At 52.2% G+C, this 26,510-nt stretch overlaps 1 protein-coding gene across 2 annotated transcripts in view; it reads right to left on the bottom strand.

Annotated features, from left to right (window-relative positions):
- The window catches only part of TBKBP1 (TBK1 binding protein 1), a 61,725-nt gene that overhangs the window by 9,567 nt on the left and 25,648 nt on the right, over positions 1-26,510 (bottom strand). For both annotated transcript variants that reach the window (XM_065578010.1, XM_008162692.4), the window contains exons 8-9: positions 1,618-1,736; positions 469-1,193 (exon numbers count right to left, since the gene is read on the bottom strand). In XM_065578010.1, the coding sequence (XP_065434082.1) occupies positions 469-1,193; positions 1,618-1,736 (844 nt within the window). The remainder of the gene's footprint in view (positions 1-468; positions 1,194-1,617; positions 1,737-26,510) is intronic.

Here is a 26,510-nt window from a genome sequence, read left to right as displayed (position 1 = left end):
GCTGGGGTCCACCAGGCACAGCTCAGCTCAAGGTTGGAAGCCAAAGTTCCCCACATTTCTTATCGGGTTACAGGCTTTCCCGAGGCCTCCAGCACTACAGTAACCAACTGCCTCAGCCACCGACTGGACTGATCCTCACAAGGTAGGAAAGTATCACAGCCCATTTTACTGATGGGGAAACTGAGGCACGCCGTGGTTAAGTGACTTCCCCAAGGTCACGCAGCGCGGCGGCGGCACAGCCAGGACCCGAACACAGCTCTCCCCGTCCTTAGCCACGGGACCGCCACTCCTCTTCCTCCCTGGGTCCTACATTCTGGGTCAGACCCATTACTGAGAAAAGGGGCCAAACGTCCCCGAGTCCGGTGGTTCGGCTAGGCCGTCTCAGACCAGGCTGGAGGTGGCACTGCTGCGAAGAAGCTCGCAGCGGGATAAGCAGTGGGTTCGGTAGTAACGGGGGCTATCGCTTACGTTGATCGACGGCCAGGACTGCGCGTGCTCGGCTCTGGAGTAGGAGGCAGCTGTCCGGTGCGCGGCGGGGTCAGGGATGGGGAAGCCCGCACAGAAAGAGGCGCAGCGGATGGCGCCCGCCTCGGGACTGGGGGGGCTGGGGACGCCCCACTCGTCTTCGTCCGAGGACTGCTTCTCGAAGCGCAGGTGCTCCTCGAAGGCGTCCCTGGCGCTCCCGGGCCCGCCGGCCCCCCCGATGTAAACCTCGCCGTAGGGACGGTGCTTAGGCAGAGTGGAGGCTTCGGGCTGCAGCCACAGGGAGTGGCCCTGCCGGTAGACGGCAGCGTCGCTCACCTCCGAGTAGCTGCGACGCCCCTGGAAGCTGGCTTTGATGTGGTGGCTTGGGGGCTTCGAGTACCCCAGATCCATCATGTTCCTCTCGCTGGCAGGGGGCGCCCGGTGCTGGGAGGCGGGGGACGGGCAGGAGGGGGCTGGGGAGCGGCGCTGCTGGGCGGGGGACTGGCTCGGAGGGGGCGCCGGGGAGCAGCGCTGCTGGGCAGGGGACTGGCACGGCGGGGGCGCCGGGGAGCGGCGCTGCTGGGCGGGGGACTGGCTGGGGGGGACGGGAGACCGCCGCTGCAGCGCGGGAGACTGGCACTGGGGGGCCGGGGGCCGGCCTTGCTGAGCCGGGGGCGGGCAGGGCGGCGCCGGGGAGCGGCGCTGCGAGAGCGGGGAGTGCCTCTGGCCTGCAAAGCAACGGGACAAAGACAAGCAAGTCAGCAAGGGGACACCCCCTCATGTGCGCGCGCAGCACGGAGAGCAGTGCCCTGGGGGTGGTACCGCCGGGAAGGGACCAGCTCAGCCTACGCGGGCACCGGGACCATCTTGATCACGGAAAGAGGCCAAGGGTGGAATCCAGGCCCCTGAGAGCCATCTCCCCTTCCGCCCCTAGAGGGCGCCCTTCTGGGCCTGGGGCGCACGGGAACAGGGACGTCCCAGGGAGCGGGGGACGGGGTGACAGCCTGACCTCGGGGCTCTGCATCCCTCCCCAGCCCCTCTCCGCTTTCAGCTCCCAAACTCCGGGCCCTTCTGGTCAAGGGGGACAGTGCAGATCTCCCTTCGGAGCACCGAACCCGCCCACACCCCCGCTGCCCCCGGGAACGTGCTCACCGCCGTTGATGGCCTGCTCCTGCAGTAGCGTCCGGAGAATCTGGCTCTGCAGGGAGCTGAGGGTCCTCAGCTGGCACAGCTCCTCGGTCAGCTCGGTGTAGGCCAGCGCCAGGTTCACCCTAACACAGGGCGAGACAGCAGGGCAAGGCGTAAAGCGACCGCCATGGAGACGGGCCCGGCTCGGGGACAGGGAGACCCCCCCCCCCACCGGCTCTGCTGAACCGCTGCACCCCGTCGACTGTAAGGGGCGACTGCAAGGGGGGGCATGGCCAGGGCAGATCAGAGCCAACTGCCATGGGAGACGGGAGCAGGTGCTGGACCCTGGGAGTCTGGGGAAGGCCCCGGGAGAGCTCTGGGGCTCACATCTGGGTATCCATCTGATCTCCCGCCAGGGCCTGCGATCCTACGTTAACACAGATCATCAGAACAAGGTTAGAACGAAACGAGCTGTGTGGTCATCACACCGACCAGCAGCGGCCAGTCCGTCTGTAGCCAGCTGTTGTCTCTGGCCCTAGACTCCGATTGGACGCTCTGTGGGGCAGAGACTGGCTTTTTGTTCTGGGTTTAACCAGCTCCTAGCTCAACGGGGTCCTGGTCCTGGCCCGCTCCCAGGCAGTCCCATAACCCACATTACAAATCATAGTACAGGATCGGGCCAGACAAAAGCAGACAGCGGTTTTTTCACCCTTTACAAACTGAGACCGGGGTTCTAAGAAGGGCGAGCGACTTGCCCAAGGTCACCTAGCGAGCAAGGGTGGAACCCAGGCGTCCTGGCTTTCCAATCAAACAAACAACAATGCAACAGAAAAACGATGACTCTTTCCTCCCGCCGGGCTGCCGTCGCCATCCACGCCTTTCCTGCGGCCCTGCCAAAGTCGTCAACACATGGAAGTCTCCCCAACAACTTTAAAAAGCCCAGCTTCGCTACGTTGATGTGAAGGGAGAACCTGTCTCATGAGGTTATCGAGGGGCTGTCAGGCCGGGCGCGAGAGAGCGGCCGCGTTGAGCTGAGTGACTGTGACACGGAGGGGACCTGGGAGATGGCTCACGTAACAGCAGCGGACAGGTCCCCCTCCTCCCGCCACCCCTAAAGAATCGGGGGTTGTTTTCACGCCGGCGTTCACAGGACAGATCCCCTTGTGAGGGGGCGATTGTTTGTTCTGACGGGCGGCCGGCGGGAGTGACAGGCGACGAAGGATTCTGTGAACAATGGGCGCGAGGCGCACACACAGGAAGCCCTCGGGAGCCCTAGAAGGCAGCAGGGAACCGTCTATAGCTCTCCTCCATCAGCTACTGCAGCAGCTACACCTCCTGGAGCTCCCCGGTGTCCTGAAACTCACATGCTCCCCGGTTCTTCTAAGGGGTGGGGAACTCGGCATCGATCCCAGCTGGCATCCAGGCCCTGGCCAAGCTCACGGAGAGAGCCCTGAACACGGGCCTTGCCGTGGGTACGGATCGCTAGGGACAAACAGCCAGCCCTGATGTTTCCTGAAGATGACCGGTCATACACGCTCCTGCCCAGAGGTGGACGCCTTTGGGATCCATAAAGCCTGCGGCCCCTCAGTTTGGGGGGGCGGGGGATCTGTGCTGTCAGAGCTATGGCCGGTGGCGCTAGGGCTGTTGCGAGCTAAGCCTGCTCCTCTGGTCCCACCAGGGTCAGCTCATGGGAGCAGCAGCAGCCCCCTTCTCCCCCAACCAAGCCTCCCATTGATTTCAACAGGCGCCGGAGTCGGGCCCTGAATACCCTCATTAAGGGACCACTGATCCCACCGCTGGCAGCAGCAGTCGCTGGGGCCTTGGTCATGTCACTTAATCTTTCCGCCTTTCCCTTCCCCTCTGCAAAATGAGGAAACTAATCCCCTGCCCGCAGCAGGACAAGGCAACATCATTGTCCCCACTCAGCAGATGGGGGCTCTGAGGTTCGCTGCTGTGGAGACATACCCCTTGTCGACTTGCCCAAGGTCACAGAGCGAACCAGTGGCAGAGCTGGGAATCCATCCCCCTAAAGCCATCCCTACTCTAGAAGCCAGGGGGTGACCGCGGTGCATAGGAGCCTGTGACATACAGCAGGACAGAGACGGGCGCAGTAACTCTTTTGCGGGCTCACTCTGAAGATGCAACGAGCTGGGTGTGAAGGAAAGAGACCCACGAATAACAAATAATCCTCACCCCTAGCTCTTCTCAACCCTAGATCTCCAAGCACTTTACAGAGGGGGGTCAGATTCATTCTCCCCATTTTAAAGTCTGGGAAACTGAGGCCCGGCATGCCCAAAGTCACCCAGCAGCCAAGCCAAGAAGAGAACCCAGGTCTCCAGTACCCCACTACACAGCTTCACAAACTCTAAAGTCAGTAGGGACCGCTGTGATCATCTGGCTTGACGTCCTCGCCATCACAGGCCACGGGACTTCTCCGAAGTCCCAGTCGCTCCAACCACGAGGCCACGCTGCAGTGGAAGGCAAGGTAAGGTGGAGAGGGGATTTCTAGGTTGGCTGATCTCACCCAGGCCAGGAAGTTGCCAGCACTTTGTCCTCTCTCACTGAGGCCCGAACAGCCGCCTGGATGCCCGACATTCGCCCGCAGCCCCATGAATATTTCAGACCGTTTGGAGCCCGTGTTTTAGCACAGGGCGGGAACCTGCCATGCCCTCGCTCTTCTGCTACCTTCCAAAACAAAAAAAACCCAACCCAGCCCACCAGGCCCTGCTGGGGCGGGTCCCGCATTGGCAACGGCAGGTGAGCCGGTCAGAAAAAACGCTGCCCTGTGTGTAACCTCCCTTCCTCCAAACTAACCTTCTGCCCTCAGAGATCAAAGAGTGGAAACTTTCTTCTTCAGCTCAATCACTAGCAATGCAAATCAAACAAAAAGCAGCCCGGGCCTGGCAAAGCAAGACTCGCCCCTGCCCTCCCCCCGCACTGCCTGGCATGACATAACAGACTGGCGCCGTCCCAAGCCGTGGCACCGGGATTTTGGCCTCGCAAACATCAGGGAAGAAACGAACCGGTTCCTGTAAGGGGAGGCGAAGGCCGGGGCTGAGAGTGGGGGCACATGGCGGCGGCGGCAGAAGAGAGCTGTGTGAGGTTTGTGCTTCTGAAGACAGGAAAAGTGAGCGTTTCAAATAAAGGCTGGTTAAGAAGAAAAGGCCCCCCCTGGGAGGGCGTGTGGCTGCAAGCGGAGACTTATTTTAGAAGCAAGAGCGAAAAGAAAAAAAAATCCCCCACCGCCTAACCAGGGTGACCGACCTCTCGGGGGGCCCGCTCGGTGCAGGCGGCTCGGAAAGGCGTGCGGTTCTTGAACCTGCGAGGTGGGTGCCACACCTCCAGCGACGATGCCCAGAAGCTGTGCAGGGAGGGAGCTGAGGCGTCTCCTTCCCGTCTTCCCCCCTCGCCGGAGCGTTCCGCTGCAGATTGAAGGCGGCGAGGGGTCCCCAGAGCCCCCGTACCCGGATCTGGGACACTCAGACCCCAATACTCGGCCTATTGCAGTGGCCCAAGAAACACCTCTCCACCCCACCTCCCCTTCCTTCCAGCACCCCAGGCTCCCTGCTGGGCCTCTCTCCAAGCGGACTCTTCCGCCCAGTTCCCACCCCAAGGCATGCACTTCCTTCCCGAACACCCCGTCCTACACGGACGCTGATCTTCCTCCGCCCAGTCCCCGGACAGACCTCGGGAGCCAATCTGGCTTTCAGCTACCCCCATGCAAACTCAGCGCTTTCTCTGGATCTGCACGGGGGTAGTTCAGCCCTGGGCTTCTCGCTGACTGGCCGCTACAACGGGCCGGCGGCACCGCTGGGCCCGGATCCATCCCCAATTCTCCTCTGCATCCTCGCCCCTTTGACCGACCCTCCCGCTCTCAGCTGGATGCCGGCCTCTGAGCTGCCCTCTTGAAACAGCCTCCCCAGCAACACCCAGCCGACTCCAAGCCCGCCCTGCAGTGACCTTCATGCCCTGTCTCCCCTTGTGCCTGAACCATCTTCCCATCCAATCTTGGTGCCCTACAGCTTCACCTGGGCCCCCTGCAGCCCGCTCCCGAAAGCTGCTGTGCACAGGGGCTCAGACCTCCCCCAAACCAAATCCTGTGCGGTTCCGAGCACCTATTGCAGGCTGCCGAACGCACTCAGCACCTCGCACCGTCGGGTGCCCTTAACAACGCTCCGTAAACGATCATCAATAACGACACGGCCTGCCAAGACCCCAAACAGCCCAGGCCAGCGCTAGGGCCAAGTTTCTGAGCCCGAGCTCCCGGCACAGAGAACCTCGCAGGCAAAGTAGGAGATGGGAATTAAGTTTTCTAGGTGACACCTTCCAAGCAGCTGCTACCGGGAAGGGGGAAAGGTTTCCCTTTTTGAAGGCAGCTGCCGCGGAGTTGCCGTGCACGAGGTTTCCGAAACCCACATAGTGTCGGATTAGTTCTAGCACCGATCAATGTCAGGCATCTGGATCGAGCTTGGATTTTTTTTTTAAACCACCGCAAAGCAGAGGAAGCCCGGTGCGCCTTAAAAAAGAGAGCGGGCTGGTGCTGAAACCCTGGCCTGGATGGGATCTGCCCTGCATTGCCTTGCCATTAAGACACTCTGGGTACGTCTACACGGCAACTAGACACCCGTGGCTGGCCTGTGCCGGCTGACTTGGGCTGCGGGACAGTTTCGTTGCTGTGTAGACTTCCTGGCTCAGGCTGCAGAACCCTGCAAGGTGGGAGGGTCTCAGAGCTTGTCTACACAGCAGTGAAACGGTCCCACAGCCTGAGCCCCGCGAGCCCAGGCCAGCCGCTGGCGTCTAGGTGCTGTGTAGACGCACCCTAAATTGGGATTCCGAAGGCTCCTTGATCGAGTTACAGGGCCGAGTTTTCAGGAGATCGCCGCCCAACGGAAGGGCCAGATTCTCAAGAGATGAGTGGCCTTAATCCATGTCAGCGGATAACAATACCTTGGTCTGTCTTGTCCATTTAGCTCTTACTAGGAGTATGTACAGCACCTGGCACTGTGCGGCCTCTCTGCACCACTGTAACACAAATAATGAATAGGCCCTGCAGGATTTATGCATATTGCATGTTGATTCCTTGTATATTCCATCCCAAGGGTCAGGTGGTGGGAGTTAATTACCGGCCTATGTTGGGCTAGAGATGACCTGGATTTCTGCCTCAGGAGACAATGGGTTTTGAGGCACTTGTAGCAGACCAGATTCTGTCCCAAAGATGCACGTATTCAAAGGTACTGCAGCTCCCACCAGGACGCCTGTGGCCGGATATTCCAGAGCTCAGCTCCCCAAGCTCCTTCCGGAGCGGTCCCTGCCTTGCACACCTGTTCCCTTCCCCCAGCAAATCAGAAGTCAAGCTGAAATTAACAAAGGAACTGCCAAAACCACAAAGCCTGCGCACGCCGAGGCAGGAGGCAACCGGTGGACACGCTGCTGCATTTTCAGCACCGTCTCGCTGAACGGCCGCGCGGGGCTCAACCCGCCACAGCGAAAGGGAACTTTTACGTGCATAAGGTGCGATCCGTTCTCCACCTCGCCCCGTGTTCACAAGGCACGGTCTATTGATGGCATTACCCCCGGCAACAGCTAATTGCAGGGATGGGGCGGGAGGGGGAATAACGTGTTAGCTCCCTCCCCGAGCAGATGGTAACGGCAGAAAGAAACAGCACCGAGATCTATTTTTCCACCCCAAATATTTCACAGCCTTTCAGGAAGTCTGATGCAGCAGAAAAGCTGTTTGTAATTAATCTCCTCCCCAACAGGAACCTTGCTTGGAAAACGGAAAATCTTGACAGTTTCTGAACGAGACCCCCCCCCCCCAAATATATTCATTTCAAAATAAAATGTGGGTTTTGATAAGAAGCTGAAGTCAAGAGATCTCAGAACAAACCAGCTCCCAAAGACCAACCAGCTCCAATCTCTGGATTCATGTCCAGTGACAGGTAGAGGGATATGACCATTTGTACTTAGGTAGCACCTAGAGGCCTGACCTGAAATTGGAGCCCCACCGCGCCAGGCGCTGTACAAACACATAGAGCTGACATTCTAAAGAGGCAATCACCCCATTTTACAGATGGAGGAACTGAGAGAAATCAAGGGACAGATTTGCCAAAGAGGACAGCCTATTGTGACCCGTGTGTGTCACAACGGCAGCTCTCGGGCATTGTTAATTCTCTGGCCCCAAAGGGAAGAGCTGAGGACTTGAAAACCTGGCCCTAAATAACTCTGTAGTCAGTAGCAGCGTTCAGCATTGAACCTCAATCTTCCGAGTATGCGCCTACTGCCTTAACCACAAGACCATCTTCTTCCAATTGTTTGCTGCTTACAAAAGTACTTGTTGCTTCACAACAGAATGAGATGTGACACTTTCTTTCCTCGGGCAAGCAGCCAGCAGCACCGTACAACTATAGGAACAGCAGAATGGGGGCTAGCAGTTAGCTGAGAAAGGGGAACCAGGGCTCCTGGTTTCTAGTCCCAGCCCCGCTGCTAATTTGTCATGTCCACTTTGGGTGCGTTATTTAAGATCTCTCGACTTCAGCGTCTCCCAGGGTCAAATAGGGGCGATAATAAATAAGTGATTGTTACTCATCTCACCGGGGGGAGGGATGAATCCTCATGCAAATTCCCACTGATTGCAGTAAAAGTTCTCAGCCCATTCTGAGTCAGAGCAATGGGTCATTATCTCCTGCCCCTCAGCACTGGCAGCTTCAGAGGAAAGTCTATAAACCCCGTACTGAAAAATCACACCGTACTTTCCCATAAGAGAGAAGGTCTTCCTGACCCCAGACAGTTTGTGATTGACTCATGCCCTGAAGCATGTGGATTTATTGCTCCTATGAAGCGTTGACCCCGTGTAATGGAACTGCGGCTATGCTCATTCTCCATGTAAATGGCCAAACTTTTTTGGAATCCTTCTAAGCTCTTGGCTACGATAAATATCCGGAAACAGGAAGTTCCCTGGGTATAAAACCCAAAACGTTGCATTTCACTGTCCCTGGACATCCCTTGTCCACATATTATAGGAAAGGATAAATAGGAGCGCCTGATCTACCGTCTCGCTTCCATTCTTCATTTTCTCTCTCTCTCTCATGCCTCTTGTTTGTCCCCTCTCTAAATTAAACAGTGCAAAGCTTTTCATTCTCGCTTTCCCAGCCTCCGAACCACTGCCATGGACCTTTATACTACGTGTACGTCTGTCCCATTATAGCAGGACCTCAAGGGCTAGCCAAGATCAGGGACCCATTGTGGTAGGCACCGTCTGTACACCTGGCAAGAAAAAGTCCCCGTCCCCAAAGAATTTACAGTGTAAACAGACAAAGGGTGTGAGGGGAAACTGAGGCACCGAGCAGGAAAGTGATTTGCCTAAAGTCACACAATAAATTAGCTGCAGAGGCGGGAACAGAACACAAGTCTTCTAAATCCTAGCCCTATGCACTAGACCACATTGTCTTACTTGAAAAGTGATTTATCCTGGTGTCCAAGTACCTTCACAGGGTGAAAATACCAGGTACTAAAGGACTCTAAACTAGGGGAGAAAGGCATAAACGGGAACCCATGGCTGGAAGCGGATGCTGGACAAATTCAAATTAGAAATAGGGCACCAATGCTTAACAATGAAGGTGATTAACCCTTAGAACAAATTCCCAAGGAGAGTGGTAGATGCTCCATTTCTTGATGTTGTCAGATCAAGACCACGTGCCTTGCTGGAAGGTATTTTCCACTGGTGTTTGCAGTGTTGTTGTAGCTGTATGTGTCCCAGGGTATTAGACAGACAAGGGGGGGGAGGTGATCCCTACTTTTCAAGATCTAGGGGTCCCAAACATGCCTATCACAATGTATGGTGTACCTCATTCTACTGCATTAAATGCCCCAATAACTATGTGGGTGAAACCAGACAATCACTACACTCTCAAAAGAACTTGCCCAGAAAAAGGACCGGAAACAAAAAACAACCCCGTCCCCTGTGGGTGAACACTTTCCCCAAAGTGATCACTCCATATCTGACCTCTCAGTGCTCATCCTCAAAGGAAACCTCCACAACACCTTGAAAAGATGAGCCTGGGAACTTAAAATTCATAGTTTTACTAGACACTAAAAACCACGGCCTTAATAAAGACACTGGAGTTACGGCTTATTACAATAAACAATCTGTAACTAACTAACTCCTCCCTTTTTTTGTCCTATGTCTGCAGAGGTGTTAACTTAGCCACTTCCCCTTGAATAGTCCCTTAGAATATGTGCTAGCTACTTATGCTAAACAATCCTTCGGTCTGATTTCGCAGTGACACTGAGTACCTTTCCCAGATCTGAAGAAGAGCTCTGTGTAAGCTCGAAAGCTTGTCTCTTGGCGATAAAAGATATCGCCTCGGCCCCTTGTCTTCCTGAAAGATATGCTTCATGGTATGTCCACACTACGCACCTTTTAGCGATAGGCGCGGAGTGTAGCCGCTGTATGCTGGCAGGAGAGAGTCTCCCGCCGACAAAAAACTTCCACCTCCAACGAGCTGCGGTAGCTTTGTCAGCAGGAGAGCGCTCCTGCCGACAAAGCGCTGTTCGCACCGGCGCTTTTCGTCAGCAAAACTTTTGTCGTTCGGGGGAGTGTTTTTTTCACACCTCTGAACAACCGAAGTTTCGTCGTTCCGGTTCCAGTGTCAGAGTCCAGCGGTACTCAGACCTCCGGGGTTCAGGAGCCAAATTAGTGATCTACATTCCCCAAAAAGAAGAACAGGAGTACTTGTGGCACCTTAGAGACTAACAAATTTATTAGAGCATAAGCTTTCGTGGACTACAGCCCACTTCTTCGGATGCATATTCCCCAAAAGAGTCAGTCGTGAGATTGTTGTTTCATCTACTATTAGATAGATATATAACAATATCCACACTCACAGCAAAATGACTGACCAAGCATTATTATTTTATCAACTACAATTGGTTAATAACAGAGGAAAAGCATCCTGATTGGTTAATAACTTAGATCAGTTAATCATTAAATCACACGGTGTAGCTGCCGGCGACACATTAAGGAGCCACTTGCCGCTCTGGAGACTCAGCTTGAGTATCTCTGCTTTAGTCAAAGGCCTGGTCGACGCTAGGGAAATTAGGTTGGTGTAAGATGTCTCTCACACCTCTGAGCGGCGCAGTTAACCTGCCCCAAGCCCTGGTGTAGACAGCGCTACGTGGACGGGAGAATTCTCCCGTCGACCTACTTCCGCCGACGGGGGCTTCTCCTGTCGGCGTAGGCAACGTCTTCACTGAAGTGCTTCGGCAGCGTCGCTGCAGCGTTTTAAGTGTAGACAAGCCCAAAGAAGTTTTTGGCCTCCACAGAGGGGAATCTGGGTGAAACGCGAGGGCCCGATCAGCCTAGATGACCTCTCAGTCCCCTCTGCCCCCAAAATCGACAAATCTATGAACGCAGAGGCCACGTCCTCTCGAAAACAATCCCCCACGATCTAGCACACCCGGGCCTCCTGAATACCACAACTCGAGTCACCGGGAGTTCAAGTCAAATTATTTTTTCTCGGATCGCAAGATACAAATCAGCGGGAAGCAGCGCGCTGCCGATAAGCTGTGGCAAGTTTCTCAATACAATGATTTGCCTCCCCGCTCCTCTTCCTCCCCCCCCTCCCGCCCGCCATTCTCTCTTTCGCACACACGGGCAGCAGCTCACGGGGTTTGCACGCTGCCGGGCTGAGATGGGAAATCAGGCAGAGGCCGCACCTGCGTTGGCTCCTACGCGCTCGTTTTTACTCTTTTGTTATTTTGCTTCTGCTTCCTCCCCCAGTCCCACAAGCCTCAACCCTTTTAATAAAATGCTGTGGTCAGCCCTTCCCCGGCCCCCACTCCCACACGGCCCCCTCCCCCACGCCTCATGCTCTCCGTCAGCAGAGAGCACAGCGGTGGCCTGTGGGCGTGGGTGGCGGAGGTGGGGGCGGGGGGGAAGGGGACGAGATGTTTAGCAAGGAGGCCTGGTTTCATGGGAGCGTCTGGGATCCTGGGGGGCCAGAAGGGATTTACATCCTGAACAGCTGTGAAATAAACAGGAAGGCGAGATGAAGGGGACCCAGCCCTGCTGGGTTTGCCAGCAGGGGGCGCCGCAGGGCCTGGCCACTGATCCGCCGCCAAGTGGCTACCACAACACTAGGGCCCGTGGTTATAGCAGATTAAAAGAGGAGGGGGCGCTCTCAGCGTCTCGGAGAAGGAGAAGCGCTGCTCACCCAACCCAGGGAGTCCTAAAGTTTAAGGCCAGAAGTGACTCCCCAGACCACCTAGTCTGACCTGTGCATCACAGGCCACCAACACCAGCCAGCCCCCCACCCACCAAACGCAACAACCGCCAGGAGATGAAAGCACTACACAGGAGACAAGACCGTTTTGTGCCGCGGGCAGAGAATAGGAGGGGCCGAGGCCCGCGCAGTGGTAGAGAAATGATTATGTGAGATAATCCTGCCAAGTGACCCACACGCTGGAGAGGAAGGTGAAAAAAAAAAACACCAAGGTCACTGCCAATCTGATCTGGGGGAAAACTCCTTCCCAACCCCACCTGTGGCGATCAGGGAGACCCTCAGCATCGGAGCAAGACCCAGACAGTCAAGTCCCCCAAGCGAGAAAATGCTCGGTGCCATCTCAGAGCCCTGGCCCACCCCGCCCCAGGTCCCATCTCCAGCTGTGGCCATCTCTGATGCTTCAGAGGAGGGAGATAAAAAAAAATCCCACCCAGAATACATTGGGAGGAGGGAGGTATTCCTTCCTGACCTCTGCCGGCAGCTGGCTGAAACCCTGAAGCATGAGCTTTAGATATGTAAGACATCAACTGGAAGTGAGCCCTGGCCCCCAGCATCACCAGGGCCACCCGGGGGGGGGCAAGCCCCGGGCCCCACAGGGGCCCCCATGAGAATATAGTATTCTATAGTATTGCAATTTTTTTTTATGGAAGGGGCTCCCGAAATTGCTTTGCCCCAGGCCCCCTGAATCCTCTGGGCAGCCCTGCACATCACAAGCAACCTCATCATACAATCTGTCCAGCTTTCTCTTAAAACTAATGAAGTGGTTTCTCCCCACAACTCCCAATGGGAGGCTATTCCGGACCCTCACTCTGATGGTTAAAAAGGGGAGCGACCCTCAGCTTTTAGCAGAGGTGAGGGGCCTGTGCTCCTTACTTTTAGCCCCATCCTAGGGCAGGAGTAGTTGACGAAGAACCTACTGTTTTAGCAGGGAATGGGGAAGGAAGATCTGGGCGTTTGATGGGCCCATTGTAAAGATTGGGAGGGGAGGTTTGCAAATTTTAGTCCAGGGTTTGGGTTTTAACCCCTTCCCTCCCACACTCAGAGCCAAGGATTTGCCAGGCCCGTCCCCAACCCAAACCATCTTAGGAAGCGCCCGTTTACGAAGAAAGGTTCGGTGGGGCAATAGCGACTGACGCGTGAATGAGCAACCGATGCTCCCAGCTGCCTTCCTGATGGAGCACAGGTTACAATCGCCAGCCCCCAAGCACCGCAGGGAGGGAAACAGGAGCTGAGAGGCAAACGCACGAGGTCATTGGAATGGGCTCCCCTATTTACGCCCATCGCGAGCGCATTGAGAGTGGGTTGGAAGGATTTCGTGAGAGAAGAAAATGCTGAGCCATCATTTAAGAGACACTTTTTGGAGCGGGTGGCAGGGTTGCACTAGTGTCCTGGATTAAAAAAATGACACCCCACCCCTCACCCTCCTTTTATACCATGCCTATCTCAGTGTTATCAATTCTCCAGCTTCTATCATGAATCTCACCAGACCTGGGTGTTTCCCTGGCAGCCCCAGCTTCTGGAGTCATGTGAATACGCAAGAATCTCAGCCTTCATTTATTTTGCTTGGAGTTGGCACTCTGGCTCTCTTCTACCCCAGAGGTGGCTGCATTTCAGTGGTGCATGTCTACACAACAGAGACGCTAATGTGTAGCGCACTGAACAGGGATTCAAGAAACCTGGGTTCTAGTCCCATCTCTGCCACTGACTTGCTGTTGGGCAAAAGACTTCACTTATGCTTCCCCTCCCAGTCTCTACCTGCCTTGTCTATTTAGACTGCCAGTGCTTTGGGGCAGGGACTGTCTCTCACGCTCTGTTATGTACAGGGCCCTGATATCAGTCGGGTGCAACTGAAATTGATGTACAGTCTGCGAAGTGCTTTGGGTTGGAAGGTGCTGTGTGTATAGAAAATATGTGCAAGGAAGTTACTTATTTTGGGTTTTTTTTTTTAACTGCTGTGATTGTGATGAATATCTGCAGTGCGATATTGCACTGTCAGAGGTTCTTGAAGCTCTGCCTATGAGACTGAAATGAGGAAACCACCGAATTAAATACTGGTTGCCTCTAAGGCTTGCAAAGGAAAAAAACCCCAATTTAAAAAAAGTCTCTCTCTTATTAAAAACAAAACTGATGGCTATTTCGAGGGCTAAAGCTTCCTTCTGCAAAACGCGGATCACCTTCCGAGGAAATTAGAAGAGGTTGCTAACTAAGGCCAGGGAGAGGTTTATGTGCTAATTTGAAGCCCATCTCTCATCAATAAACTTGCCCCTTTTAGGGGCCAAATTAACAGCTGGGGTCAATGGAGTTACGCTGATTTATATCAGCGGAGGACCTGGCCCAGTCTTCTGAATGCACATGTCAAGAGAAACAGCCACTGAACGAGAAACGCCAGCTCCAAAGATCCTTCATGCTTTGAGCCCCAGATCTGCCTCCACGGCTAATAGACAGGGCTAGGATTTAGGTGACCTGGAGTCTAGTCCTGGCTCTGCTACTGGTTTTCTAGGTGAACCTGGGCAAGTCACTTCGCCTCTCCATGCCTCAGTTTCCCCGTCTGTAAAATGGGGCTCATGTTACTGACCTCCTTTGTAAAGCGCTGTGAGATCTGATGATGAAAAGAGGTAGTTAGGAATTATTATCTGACGGATATTGCCCCATCACATGGCATCTCTAATGAGAGATGGGCCCAAACACGTGTTTCAGCTCCAGAATTCTGCTCTGTCGTCATTTCATTGATTTTGCAACTAAAGACCCATTGCTCAGTCCAGGATTATGGCTGGAGCTCAGTCCCGCTGCAGCATCACTAACCCCAAGTATTCAAAACCCATGACCCACCCACCCACCACAAAAATCAGGAGACTGGCTTAAAAATCACAAGATTTTTTAAAAAAATAAAAGTTTTGAGTTCTTTTTCTTTGCCTGCTGGTTTGAACCTTCAGTGTGTCCCCCTTTGGGTCACGTACTTCAGATTCTTCCACAACCATAAGTGCTAGAAATTTGCTGGGGGGTGGGGATGGGGGATTGCTGGCGCGCACCGCGTGGACAAGCCCCTGGGTTCTATTTGCATCTCTGCCACTGGCCCGCAGGGTGAGTCTGGGGAAGTCACGTCCCCTCCCCAGGCCTCAGTTTCCCCTTCTGTAAAACGATGTTAACCTCTTTTGTACAGGGCTTTGAGAGCCACCGAGGAAAAGTGTTATAATAAGAGTGAGGGGTTATTAATTTACTGGCATAGCGACATCGGCAAAATAGTCACACCTTTTACCAACGTAGTTAGGCGGGTCAAACGTCTTCAGTGCAGATCAGACCAATAAACTGAAGCAGAGGAGGGGCAAACGAGCGGCAGAACCGCAGGTGGAACCCAGGAGTCCTGGAGCAAAGTCCTGGCTCCCACTAAGTCTGGGAGTTTTGCCATTTTCTGGTGGGACCAGAGCAGCGCGGCCTCTGCCATTGTACTCTGCTCCCTCTCTCGTCATCAAGAAAACAAAGAGGGGGGGAGAGGGGAAGGGATTGGAGAGGACTTTCTGCCTTCCTGGAGAGGATGACTGGAATTAGATCAAAAGTATTACAAGCACTGACCCGACTTTCGCAGTGCAGGCCGAGGGGATGCTCTATCCCTATCTTGCAGAGGGACAGTGGAGCCTGTGTGATGCCCGTGGCTGGGAGCGCCAGGCGGCTGGCCCCTGTGGACACAGACCCAGGTTCGTCATGCTAAGGGCAGGTGGTAACGTGGCGTCTCACAGCCCCGGGTACACCGGCAGCGTCAACAGCGATGGTTTCGCCTTCTAAGCGCTGTAATACTTTGGTCTCATTCCAGTTGTTGATCTTGGTGCGGGGGGCAGCTGGGTGGGATTTAGTGGCCTGTCCTATACAGGCGGTCAGGCGAGAACCCTTCTGACCTTAAGCTCTATGACCTTTACCCCTTGACCTCAAGGCAGCATGCAGCACTAAAACCCACCTTGCTTTTGCTGGCCGAGGTGATGCCTCGGCCAGACCAGGGCAGATCGGGGAGACATTTCCACTCTCCCCTGCAGGCCGGCCTGCAGCAAGACCCATCCCCGATTCCCCATCCTACGCCGCATTATCGGGGGGCAGAGGGGAAGACGACCTACTCAAGAACTGCCAAAAAGCCGAGATGGCGTGAGTGAACAGCACGCCTGCTAAACAGCACAAACCGGAGCAAAAATAAAAGCACAAACCACACTCTTATCTACCATCTCCACGTAGGGGGTGGGCAAAGCAGCAGCGTAAGCCAGAGGTAGGGTGGGGAGGGAAATAGGCGAGAACAGTTAACCCCACCCCGATGGGATCGGGAAGCAGAAAGTGCCATGGGGCTCTGTGTGCCTGCCGGATGGAATAATAGGATTCTTTTTCATTATGTTAGGTGCTGTACAAGCACAGGGTAGCCCTAACAACTGCTCTGCCGCAACCCACGCTAGGATTTCAAAGGGCTCAAGAGACATTTGTGAAGGCAGGCTTGGCGGGTTCAGAGATTTTAAAGCCAGAAGGGACTGTCTGATCATCTCTTCTGACCTCCTGTACAATGCAGGCCAGAGAATCTCACCTGGTGATTCCTGCATCCAGCCTATTGCACACGGAGAGTCGGTATCAATTCTCCCCATTTCATAGACAGAGGAAACCGAGGCCCAGAGCAATTTAAGTGATTTGCCCAAGGTCACACAGTCTGGACTCCTGGGTTCTCCTCCCAGCTCTGAACTCATTTAGTGACTCCAGGAGAGTTGCTTCCGGCTGCCTCGATTTCCCCATCTGTAAAAATAGGGTGATGCTAACAAGCCACCAAACTGTGGGTGCTGGGAGGGTTCATTCGCTAGTTAGGGGCTTGTGAAATGTGCGGAGATCCCTGCGGGGTGAAATGTAGCATTCTGCCCATCATCCGCATCCATGCCAGTTTCACGTGAACAGCGGCAGGAGAACAGAACCATCTGCAGGGAGAGCTTCGGCTGACACCAACTGGCGTCTAGACCGCAGCTTCCACCTGGAAGGAGCCCAAACTTTGTAATCAGGTCCTAGCCCACCGCTGAATGGCAGCTAGCCCTGGACTGAAACACAGTGACCCTGCCCAAGAGTTTAGGACAGGAAGTGCAGAATACCGTATCCAACATAGGAATTCAGGGAGGCGGAATGCTATTCCGCAAGGCAGGACCTCCATGTTTAACACCCCCTCCCTTGGAAGAGCCACAAGCAGTTGGGATGTTGGTGTCACCTCACGTCTGAAAGACAGGCACCGTCCTTAACCCCAGACGGTGGCCCGGCCTCGCTGCCCATTCACAGCAGAGAGTATCCCATGCTGAACTGCACTGATCTTTCCTACGCCGCGCCAGAGGTCTCCTATCTGAGTTCTGTCTCTATCTCTGCCTGCTTAACTCGGGAGATATACCAGCCTCCTAGCACGTGATGGTTCAGGTGCAGCATGTATTCCTGGTCTCTCTTCCATTGCAAAAAAAAAAAATGCATTATTCAAATCCTCTTGTATCTCCCCAATCCAGCCCAGTTCCTCTCCCCATGCAAATGAACCTGGCGACATTTATTTACTTAACGATTATTTTATGCCCCTCTCTCGTGTTTGTTTTTGCAAATGGATTTCCTTTGCAGCACTTAGAGCAAGAAAACCCACTACAAAATGAAAACGTACAAGAAATTAAAAAGGAAGAAAGCACACAGCGTTTCCCAGCAAGCGAGTCTGAAATCCAACTGACCTCTGCAGAAGGCCAGTCAGTCAGAATCAAAGACTGTGGTTCAGGGGAGTTGGGACAGATCTTATTTTAAACATAATAATACTAAGGTACAAGGTCTGACTTAGCTCCCATTGAAGTCAATGAGATAAAAACAAACAAACAATCACGGACTTCAATGGAGCAATGTCGATTTATACCAGCTGGCCCATTGATGGCGCAGATAAACTCCCATAAGCACCGGTGCCCACGAGTAGCTTTACTCATGTGAGAAGCCCAATTGACTTCAGTGTTTTTCACCAGGGTGATGTTTGCAGGAGCCTGTAATTGTAAAATTTACTTCTGAAGGCTCCTTATTTTTCCATCAGTAACTTTTCTATAACCTGTAAAAAGCCTGTTTTGATATTCACGACCTGCCTTGCATTTTGAGGGGGCCACATTCTGCTCTCAGTGAAATTCACGTCTATGGAGACAGCGCCCAGGTGCACCAGGGTAACTGACAACAGATCTAGAACTGAGCCCACACAAGAACATACTTAGCCGAAACACGACTCGTCCTCTGGACATAAATGGGATCCTTAAGCTACTTAAGCACGTGCTTAAAGGCTTTTTTGGCTCAGAGCCTTTGAAGGAAAAGTTACAATTTAATCAATGTTACTATTTTCCATCTCTGCTACTTTTTAACCGCGTGGCTCAGAGCGACCTCATCCTGGGTTCTACATTTGGAACAAGTGACGTCCCTTTCGAATAAACCCAACTGCCTGCCCAAACTCTGAACCACCTTTTGGCCAAACTAGAAAAGAAATCAGGCTAGAAGAAAGACAACAAACCCAAACAAAGCACGACAGCTTTCGGGAGCGTTCAAATTTTAGGCGGAGATAGAACATTCTGTTTGTAGTTTAAGTGACATTAAAAAATGTGTTTCCCTTTACATCAGCTGTGGCTCTCAACGCTGGGGGTCTGATTCGCCATTTCTTGTGCCTTTACGTGAGGGCAAAGGAAGGGTAAAAGCGTTACACTTTTGCACTGATACAACTGACAACACAAGGTGCTCAGGAACGGACAGGAATAAAGATTTTCTCAGAGTAGATCTGCAATCTTGTCAATTTCTTTGATTAGCGTGTATTGCTCCCTAAGATCTTTAGCCTCGCCAAACCAATTAATAAAGAAAAGACTGGATTTTTAGCTGGAATAAACTGATTTAGCTCTGTTAACTTCAACACGAGTTGAGGATCTTCAGTGCAGCGCTGCCAATTTACAAGACTTGAGGATTGGACTCAAAATATCATTCTTTTACACAGGTATTCTGTTTGGGGGAGATTTCAGAAAGCCAATGGAAGTTGTGTTCCTATATCCCGTAAGAGTTTTGGAAATCTTCTCAATCTTCCACTCAAAGAAAAATATTGAAACAGGAGAGTGATGCAAATCTAAAACTCTCTCTGCCCCTACACTAGAGAGGCAGAATGACTAAGTCGGCTAAAAGAAAGAAAGAAAAAAGAAGTCAGCCAAAGATTAAAAATACAGATACTGTACAGTTCACACCCAAAAGAGGTGGAAAAGAACAGGTTACAAAAATGAGCCTTATTTACAAGAAAAGAGAACTCTGAGGAGGTACATTTTTGTTCCAAAATTAAAACCGAATCTGATTTTTCTTTGCGGGGGAGTGTGAGTGGGCGTGTGTGGCTTCTAAAAATAATGTTGATTTATTTCTCTTAAAGAAAAAAAAAAAGAGTCGAATTTTGGTTGCTTGCACTCATCATGCAAGGGGGAAACTGGGAGGGGGGGCTCGCTGCACAGTCAAAAATTCTGGAAATTTAGCAAGTGACCTGACACGAAGTACTGCATTACAAAATGCAGGACATCTTTCTCAAGCACATTGCCAGGGAGGAAGGAAGGCATAGTGGTTAAAACCCCATTCTGGGAGCCCTGAGATGTGGATTCTATTTTTGGCTCGCTGGATGACCTTGGGTACCTCTGCTTCCCCATCTGCTAAACGGAAAGGATATATTGATCTACCTCCCAAGGGAGTTAGGGGTGGGGGTGGTGAGGGTTAATCAGTATTGACAACCCCCTAATGTTCCAAAAAACATGAGTCAGGCCTCAAAATTCATGACTGGCATAAAAATCACAAGGTTTAAAAATAATAATAAACATGGGATTCATTTTTATTTGCCTTCTGGCTTTTGAGCCTTTAAGATACACTGCGGCCACAATTTCAAGCTTTGCCCTGCAACCCACAAGGGCTAGACGCTTACTTTTTATTTAAATGAATGTCAAGAGTCTCACCAAATCACAGGACTCGGGGAGCTGGGGCTTTAAGAAAAACACCAAACTCTGCTTAATTTATTAATAGTTATTACATAATTTGACATCCTTGCATGGAAAGGAATGGGGAAACGTAGGCATAGTTATTTCTCTTAGGCCTGGAAGAGCCGTCAGTTGGAACTGACTTTGGGCTGCTGCTAACCACAGTAGATCTGAATTGATGGCTTAAAAATAAAAAGCTCTGTGGCTCGAGCTCCGTCCTCTGAGCAATCTGTATACAATCACACGTGGACAAAGGCACTCCCTGGATCTAAACCCCTTTACAACTGGGGTTCCAGGTTAGATGCAGAACTAGATGATGCCCAGTTACTACTGGTCTGGATGCAACTGAAATCTCCCAAACCCAGCCAGTCTCATGAGATTTTGACCCGGAACAGCAAAAATCGCACCAGAGCAGGCGATCCAGAAAAATGTATGTGCCCAACAGGAGAAAGAGCGGACGTCACAAGAACAGGCTGCACGATCTCAAGCGTCGTCAAACTGAATCCAACCCTCAGCCATTGTTTCGGCCTCCCACGCTAAACCACAGACCTAACATTTAATCCGCATCCAGAGGACACCGACTGCGCGGCCTCAGCCTATAGCTATACAGACCAGAGGGCCAAAAACTGTCATGAGGAGAGAGATGCTGGTGGAGGAGGAAGGATGGCATGGTGGCTCAAGCGTGACCCCAGCCATCAGAAGACCAGCCTCTGCCAGAGACTTCCTGGGTGACAGAACAAGGAGCAATGGTCTCAAGTTGCAGTGGGGGAGGTTTAGGTTGGATATTAGGAAAAACTTTTTTACCAGGAGGGTGGTGAAGCACTGGAATGGGTTCCCTAGGGAGGTGGTGGAATCGCCTTCCTTAGAGGTTTTTAAGGTCAGGCTTGACAAAGCCCTGGCTGGGATGATTTAGTTGGGGATTGGTCCTGCTTTGTGCAGGGGGTTGGACTAGATGACCTCCTGAGGTCCCTTCCAACCCTGATATTCTATGACCTTGGGCAAGTCCCTTCATCTCTCTGTGCCTCAGCTCCCCATCTGTAAAACGCAGATAATACATTTAGATTTGGACATACAGCACCTTGCACAACAGGGCCCTGATCTCAGTTGTGGCCTCTACTAATGGGCCTTATCCTCAGCTCAGTCTACGTGAGCATACTTCACTGAAGCCAGTGGGTGGAGCTGGATAATGGGATTGCCTGCGATTCCGGGGAGGGGGGGGGAAGGACTCGATCACCCAGGAGGTCCCTTCCACTCCTGTGTCCCTAGCAACTAATCTGATTTATACCAGATGAAGATCTCATCCAACAATAAGTGAAGAGGCGGATCAGGCCCTGTTCTTTCATGTATTATTGGGCCAGATTTTCAGATGGCGTAACCCTGGCTAGCTCCACTGAAGACAATGCAGCAACACCGCTTTACACGGTTGAGGATCTGAGGGAATGGAGAAGCGGGCCCTTCGCTTCAGAAGAAGAAAGTTGGCTCTGACTCCCGTGACCTACATTGACTTTAGCTCGGCTGCCGCGTGGAACTCCGTCGCTTACTTTTCTACCTCTGCTCCCAACCTCGCCTATAGATCGCATTCTTTTACTGGCCGTGAAACCAAACCGAACCAAACAGACCCTGGAGCCCCGCTAGCACCTTTCCCATCTACACTCCGCCACATTAGAATTAGCCCTTGTGCTGCATGTCATCTTTTATCTGTCCACAAAGCAGAGGCGGCGTGCTTGCTAATCTTAGCAGCGCCGAGTTAATCTGGTCTGTGAAAACTCACTCTGTTCTGTTTAATAATACATCACTGTCAGGCCCCCCTCGCCGGCATTGTCCTGTCCCTCTGGACGAGGTTCGCTTTGACATGCCAGGAACAGACAACTTGACTTCCCTTGTGCTCCTCTCACCGTGTAGGATTCCGATTAATGTTACCGAGGGGGTGGGGGAAGATTGCTGGCTACTTCTCCAAGCTACGCAAGGCTCCCTCTTAGACCCGTGTGGGGCTAGCCCCCTCCGGACGCAGATCCAGCGGTGGGAAACCAACATGAATGTAGAAACCACAGGACGGATGATCTGAGCAATTGGTTTCACTGCAAAGCTCAAAGGATGATTGATGAGTGATCGTGGGGAAAGAAACCCATAGCCTCAAACGCATGAAGGGATTCTTTTTCTCAACCTCATGAGAAAGCACAAAGCTGCATCTGGGGCAGAAATTTGCTCTCGGTTAGGTCAGCATCAATATGGAGTCACTCCGTTTACACTGCTGTGTGGAATGACTTTGGCTTGATCCTGGTGGAACCAAGACCCTAATTTGACTCTAAATCTTTCAAGCAAAGTCCAGGATCTGATCCCCAATCAGAGGGGGGGAAAGGAAGGGCCCATATCTTCAATGATGCTGAGTAGCATGACCATCGTGGGAATCCACATCACATATTTGTCTTTAGGCAGAACTCTTAGTTGGTTTCAATGGGAATTATGGCGTAAAATCCAGCAATGCAAAGGATCTGACCCGCTGCAACTGTCCAAAGTAGCATTGCCAACTCTTGCAATTTTACCCCGAGTCTTGTGGTATTTTGGGGTATTAAAGACCCAGCTCCTGTAGACGTGAATATGGGAAAAGCTCGGCTTTCATTCAAAAAAAAAAAAATGTTTCTAGCCCTTATGGCTGCAGATAAAAGCCAGAAAATGTGACCTGAGCATGGAGGAAAGGCTCAGAAATCCGAAAGCAAAGAAACAAACCCAAATTCATTATATTGTTTTTGAAAAAAATCTCATGATTTTAAAGCCAATCTCACCCTTTTCTGGGGCTCGCGACTCTGGAACCGTTGGGGTCGGCAATACTGAAGAAATGCTAGTAAATCAACATTCTTCCTGATATTGGGGGGTTACTTCATAAGCGAGGAGAAATGTAAACCTTTTATTAAGATGATGTTAAAAAAAGAAAAGAGTGAACGGTACAGAGTTTAGGCGTAGAAGTTTCTGGTGATCCGGGAATAACGTACAGATTATCGAGGGGGTGCAAAGATCAGTTTAAGATCAGGTGGCATAAGAAATACATAATCTGCAATAGCCCCGATTGGGGGTAAAAGATTAGCTACAACACTGAGTGAAATCTCCTATGGAGAGTGTGAAAGAGGGGGATTCCTGGCTAAAATGCTTCCACCCATCCATTCCCCCCCTCAGGGACCTCACATTGCGCTTCTCCGGCGGGGGATCAGAATCAGGCCCACCGTTTTTTAGAAAACAAAGCGTTACTTGGAAAACCGGGTCAGCCTCTGAGATTTTTACCCTGTCAAACTCCTCGATTGAGTCAGTTTCTGTATCAGAGACTTATCCTCTCAAACCGAGAGAGGAGCAGGGGCAGGACAGGAAGTCTTACAAACCCGCTCAGAGGGCATGCTCCCTGGCCCCGCTTGCAAGAATCCCCAAGGACATGCAGCCACAACCTAATCATGCCTTCTCCATGCATCGGTTTCAGGGCTTGATGTTCAGAGGCGATGCCCACCCGCGGCTCCCACTGACTTCAACGTGGCGTGGTGGATTACACGGCGTCTCTGAACATCAGGCTCTGCTTCGGCTCTCACGTGTGCCAGAGTCAATCAGCATAAAGGTGACATGAGAACCAGAATCGGGCCCCACAGGGGGCTCAGAATCAGGCCATTCAGGAGACACAGGGGGCTCAAAATGCCCTGCCCCCCTGGGAGACAATCCCACACCCCAGGAGAGCTCACTGTCTACCAGCCTTTCCTGCTATTCAGGCCCTCCTTAAAAATCAGTCCCTGAATCCTATCCCAAATCATCTCTGCTCCATCCCCTCCCTCCACAGAGCCAGGATTTTTCCCTTTGGTAGAGCAGCGTAACTCCACACAACGCTTTCCCAGCAGCACGCCGGAGCAGAGACTCAGCCCGGGGGGAAATCAGTGAGCGTCGTGCAGCGTTACACAGAAGAACTGACCTTAACTGCTCTTTGTTTGTTTGTTTAACTATGGCCATTTTTCTCAGCACCGTTATTTCCTTCAAAACTCTGGAGGGCTTTTAATTTTCCAAGGTGATTTCTGAAGTCAGGGCAAGTAGGAGGGAATGTGTGGCGGAATTACACAAACTAAAGGCCCGATTATCTGCAGCGGCATTTTTACCATTAGACTTTTCTCAAGGCTAGCTCTCCCTCAGCAATCCTGACTTCCATGGAGCTACTCCAGCGGATACCAGCCGGGGATCTGATCCAGATGTAGGACCTGGAGATCCTGTCATTTAACCTCAGTGGGAGGAAGACCAGGACTAAAGGCTCACATGTTTCATCTCCAGAATTCTGCTCCGTCGTCATTTCATTGATTTTGCAACTAAAGACCCATTCCCTGAGCAGCCAGTGTAGCTGAGTCATCGCTGCCCTCTGCTGGATACCATCGGAACTGCAGAACTGCCTGCCATAGGCCTTGTACTGCAGCTAGCGCTGGTTCTGAATTTTTCAACTCAACTTTTTGGGGGGAGAGAGGGGGTCAGAAAGGGTCGATTTGTTGAAACCAAAACTTTTTGTAGGAAAAGCTTTGGCAGGAAGGCGTTGCAGGTGCAGGATGGACTTTCTCGTCAAAGCAAGAACGATATTTCCCAATCGCAAATGGCTTGGATGCTCCCCTGCGATGTAGGAGCGACAGGTTCAGGTCCCCGTTCTGCCTGGTTTGGAGCAGGTAGATCCTGCACATGCCAGGCTCTGGGGTGGGACGGTCAGTCAGTCTCTCATTTTTCAAAAAATGAGCAAAGGTCTTGGTTTTGTCCCCAGCGTGGAACGGGGCATTTCTTTTACTCTCAACGTTTTTTGCAGCATGGGACAGTCGTTTCCTACCCAGCGCTAACTGCACGTAGCTGAAGGAGGGTCTCCTTCGGTTCTGAAGCAGGAGGATACAGATCTTACTCTATTGTCAATTTCTAAGAGGCCATCGACACGTTACAATATTAGATATAGGAGAGGAATCCTGCAATTAGCGGATACAAGCTAGGACAGGGGGTGTTCCATAGCTGTTATTTCAGTTACATGTGGTTTGTTTCTTTTTTTTTTTTTTTTTACTTGTGATTATATTTTTCACAAAGGTTCCTTAAGGCCCCAGAACTGAAATAAAGCAAGATGCTATCTTCTTGTGGCATTTCCTACCATCGCGTGGTAGTAACGCCCCATGGACAGCAGATCCAGCTTTATTTTCGGCACCGTCAACTGGCAACATTAAAAACAAAAAAAAACACGGCCAGTGAGAAACCAAGATGAATACCAGCACTGAGCTAGTCAAAGTAAATCCAGGTGCCACCCTCGGGAAAGATCAAACCACGCAAGTGCTGACTAAAGCAAAAGTCACCCCTGAAGTCAGTTGAGGACCACACAAAGGGCTCCGGAGTATCTGCTTGTGCTAGTGTAAACCTGGAATGAACTCTACTGACGTCCATGAAATCCACTCCATGGGCACCTGGGCCGAATCAAGCCCAGACAGATTAAGTGGTTTGCCTGATTTTAAACTTGGGTGGCAATTACACCTGGTGCTGGGCTCTCTGGTGCACAGGGGTAAGTCTCACCCCAAACAAGTCAGAAATAGAACCCAGGCACCCTGGGCTGGAACCTCGGGGTGCTACCGCAAAGAACATTTGCCAAAGGCCAGGCAGAATAGCTGGGAGCAGAACCCACATGCTTTGCCTCTAGTGTCACAGTGCCTCTCTCGCGCTGAGCGGATCTCTGCCGCGAACTCGTGCCATGCTTAGGGCCAAGGGGAGCAGCGAGCAAAGCTGAAGACACTCAGCGAAGAGTTCACAGCAGCCGAGCATTTGCAGACACTGCAGTTGGGTCTCCGCAAACAATGAGAGACCATCCACGGCCCGCAGGAGGGCCACATACCCTCAAACATTCTTCAAAACCTTGGGAGGAAGGGGAGGGGAGTTCATTTAGCCACAAGAGGCACTCACGGCTAGGTTCCAGCACAACCAGACTGGCAAGCAAGCACCATCTGGCTTTTGCAGAGGAGTTGATCAATGGGAGTATGTACTTACAGTTCATTCAAAATCTTTAATCTCCTCTCCCTGCGTCTAGCTGCAGAGGCATCCTGGCTCTCTGCTCAGGGCTTTCATTGCTCAGCGCAAACAGCTAGAGAACGCCACTGGTGTTTTGCTTTTCACACATTTGATTCGCGCTCACTTTTAGAATGAGCTCATGCAAATGCCTCTGGCTTCCCGGAGATCAAAGGGTCACATCACACCTCCCTGAGCGAGGGTGTGTTGCAAAGAAAAAAAATACACGGCTGCAAACGTCCCCACGGCAGTGTCCGGCCAATGTCACTTACAGTGAAACAAACAAAAAATACCCCGGCGTTAAATGAACGGGCAGCAAGGCCCAGACCAGACGTTGAGGAAGGCATTATTAAGCACAAGGGTGAGATAAAAAAATGGTTATTGTCTGCCAGGAAAGCAGCAGCAATCAGACACATGACTGGATGGTCCAAACACATCGAGTCTCTCAGCTGGCAACTTTTCATGCCATCGTGTCTTCTAAATTAAGGACCCAGGAGAGCTGAATTTCATTAGCTGGATGACACATTCAAGGTGCAAAGATCTTTCCTTCCTTCCTGGAGGGGATGGGGGAGTGGGGGGCGGTTATCGCTGGCGTTCTCAGAGTATAGATTTT

This window comes from Chrysemys picta, chromosome 24 (genome assembly GCF_011386835.1).
Source record: "Chrysemys picta bellii isolate R12L10 chromosome 24, ASM1138683v2, whole genome shotgun sequence".
NCBI classification, from domain to species: domain Eukaryota; kingdom Metazoa; phylum Chordata; order Testudines; family Emydidae; genus Chrysemys; species Chrysemys picta.
The sequence above is the reverse complement of the archived record's forward strand: the minus strand, read 5'-3'. Positions and strand labels throughout refer to the sequence as shown.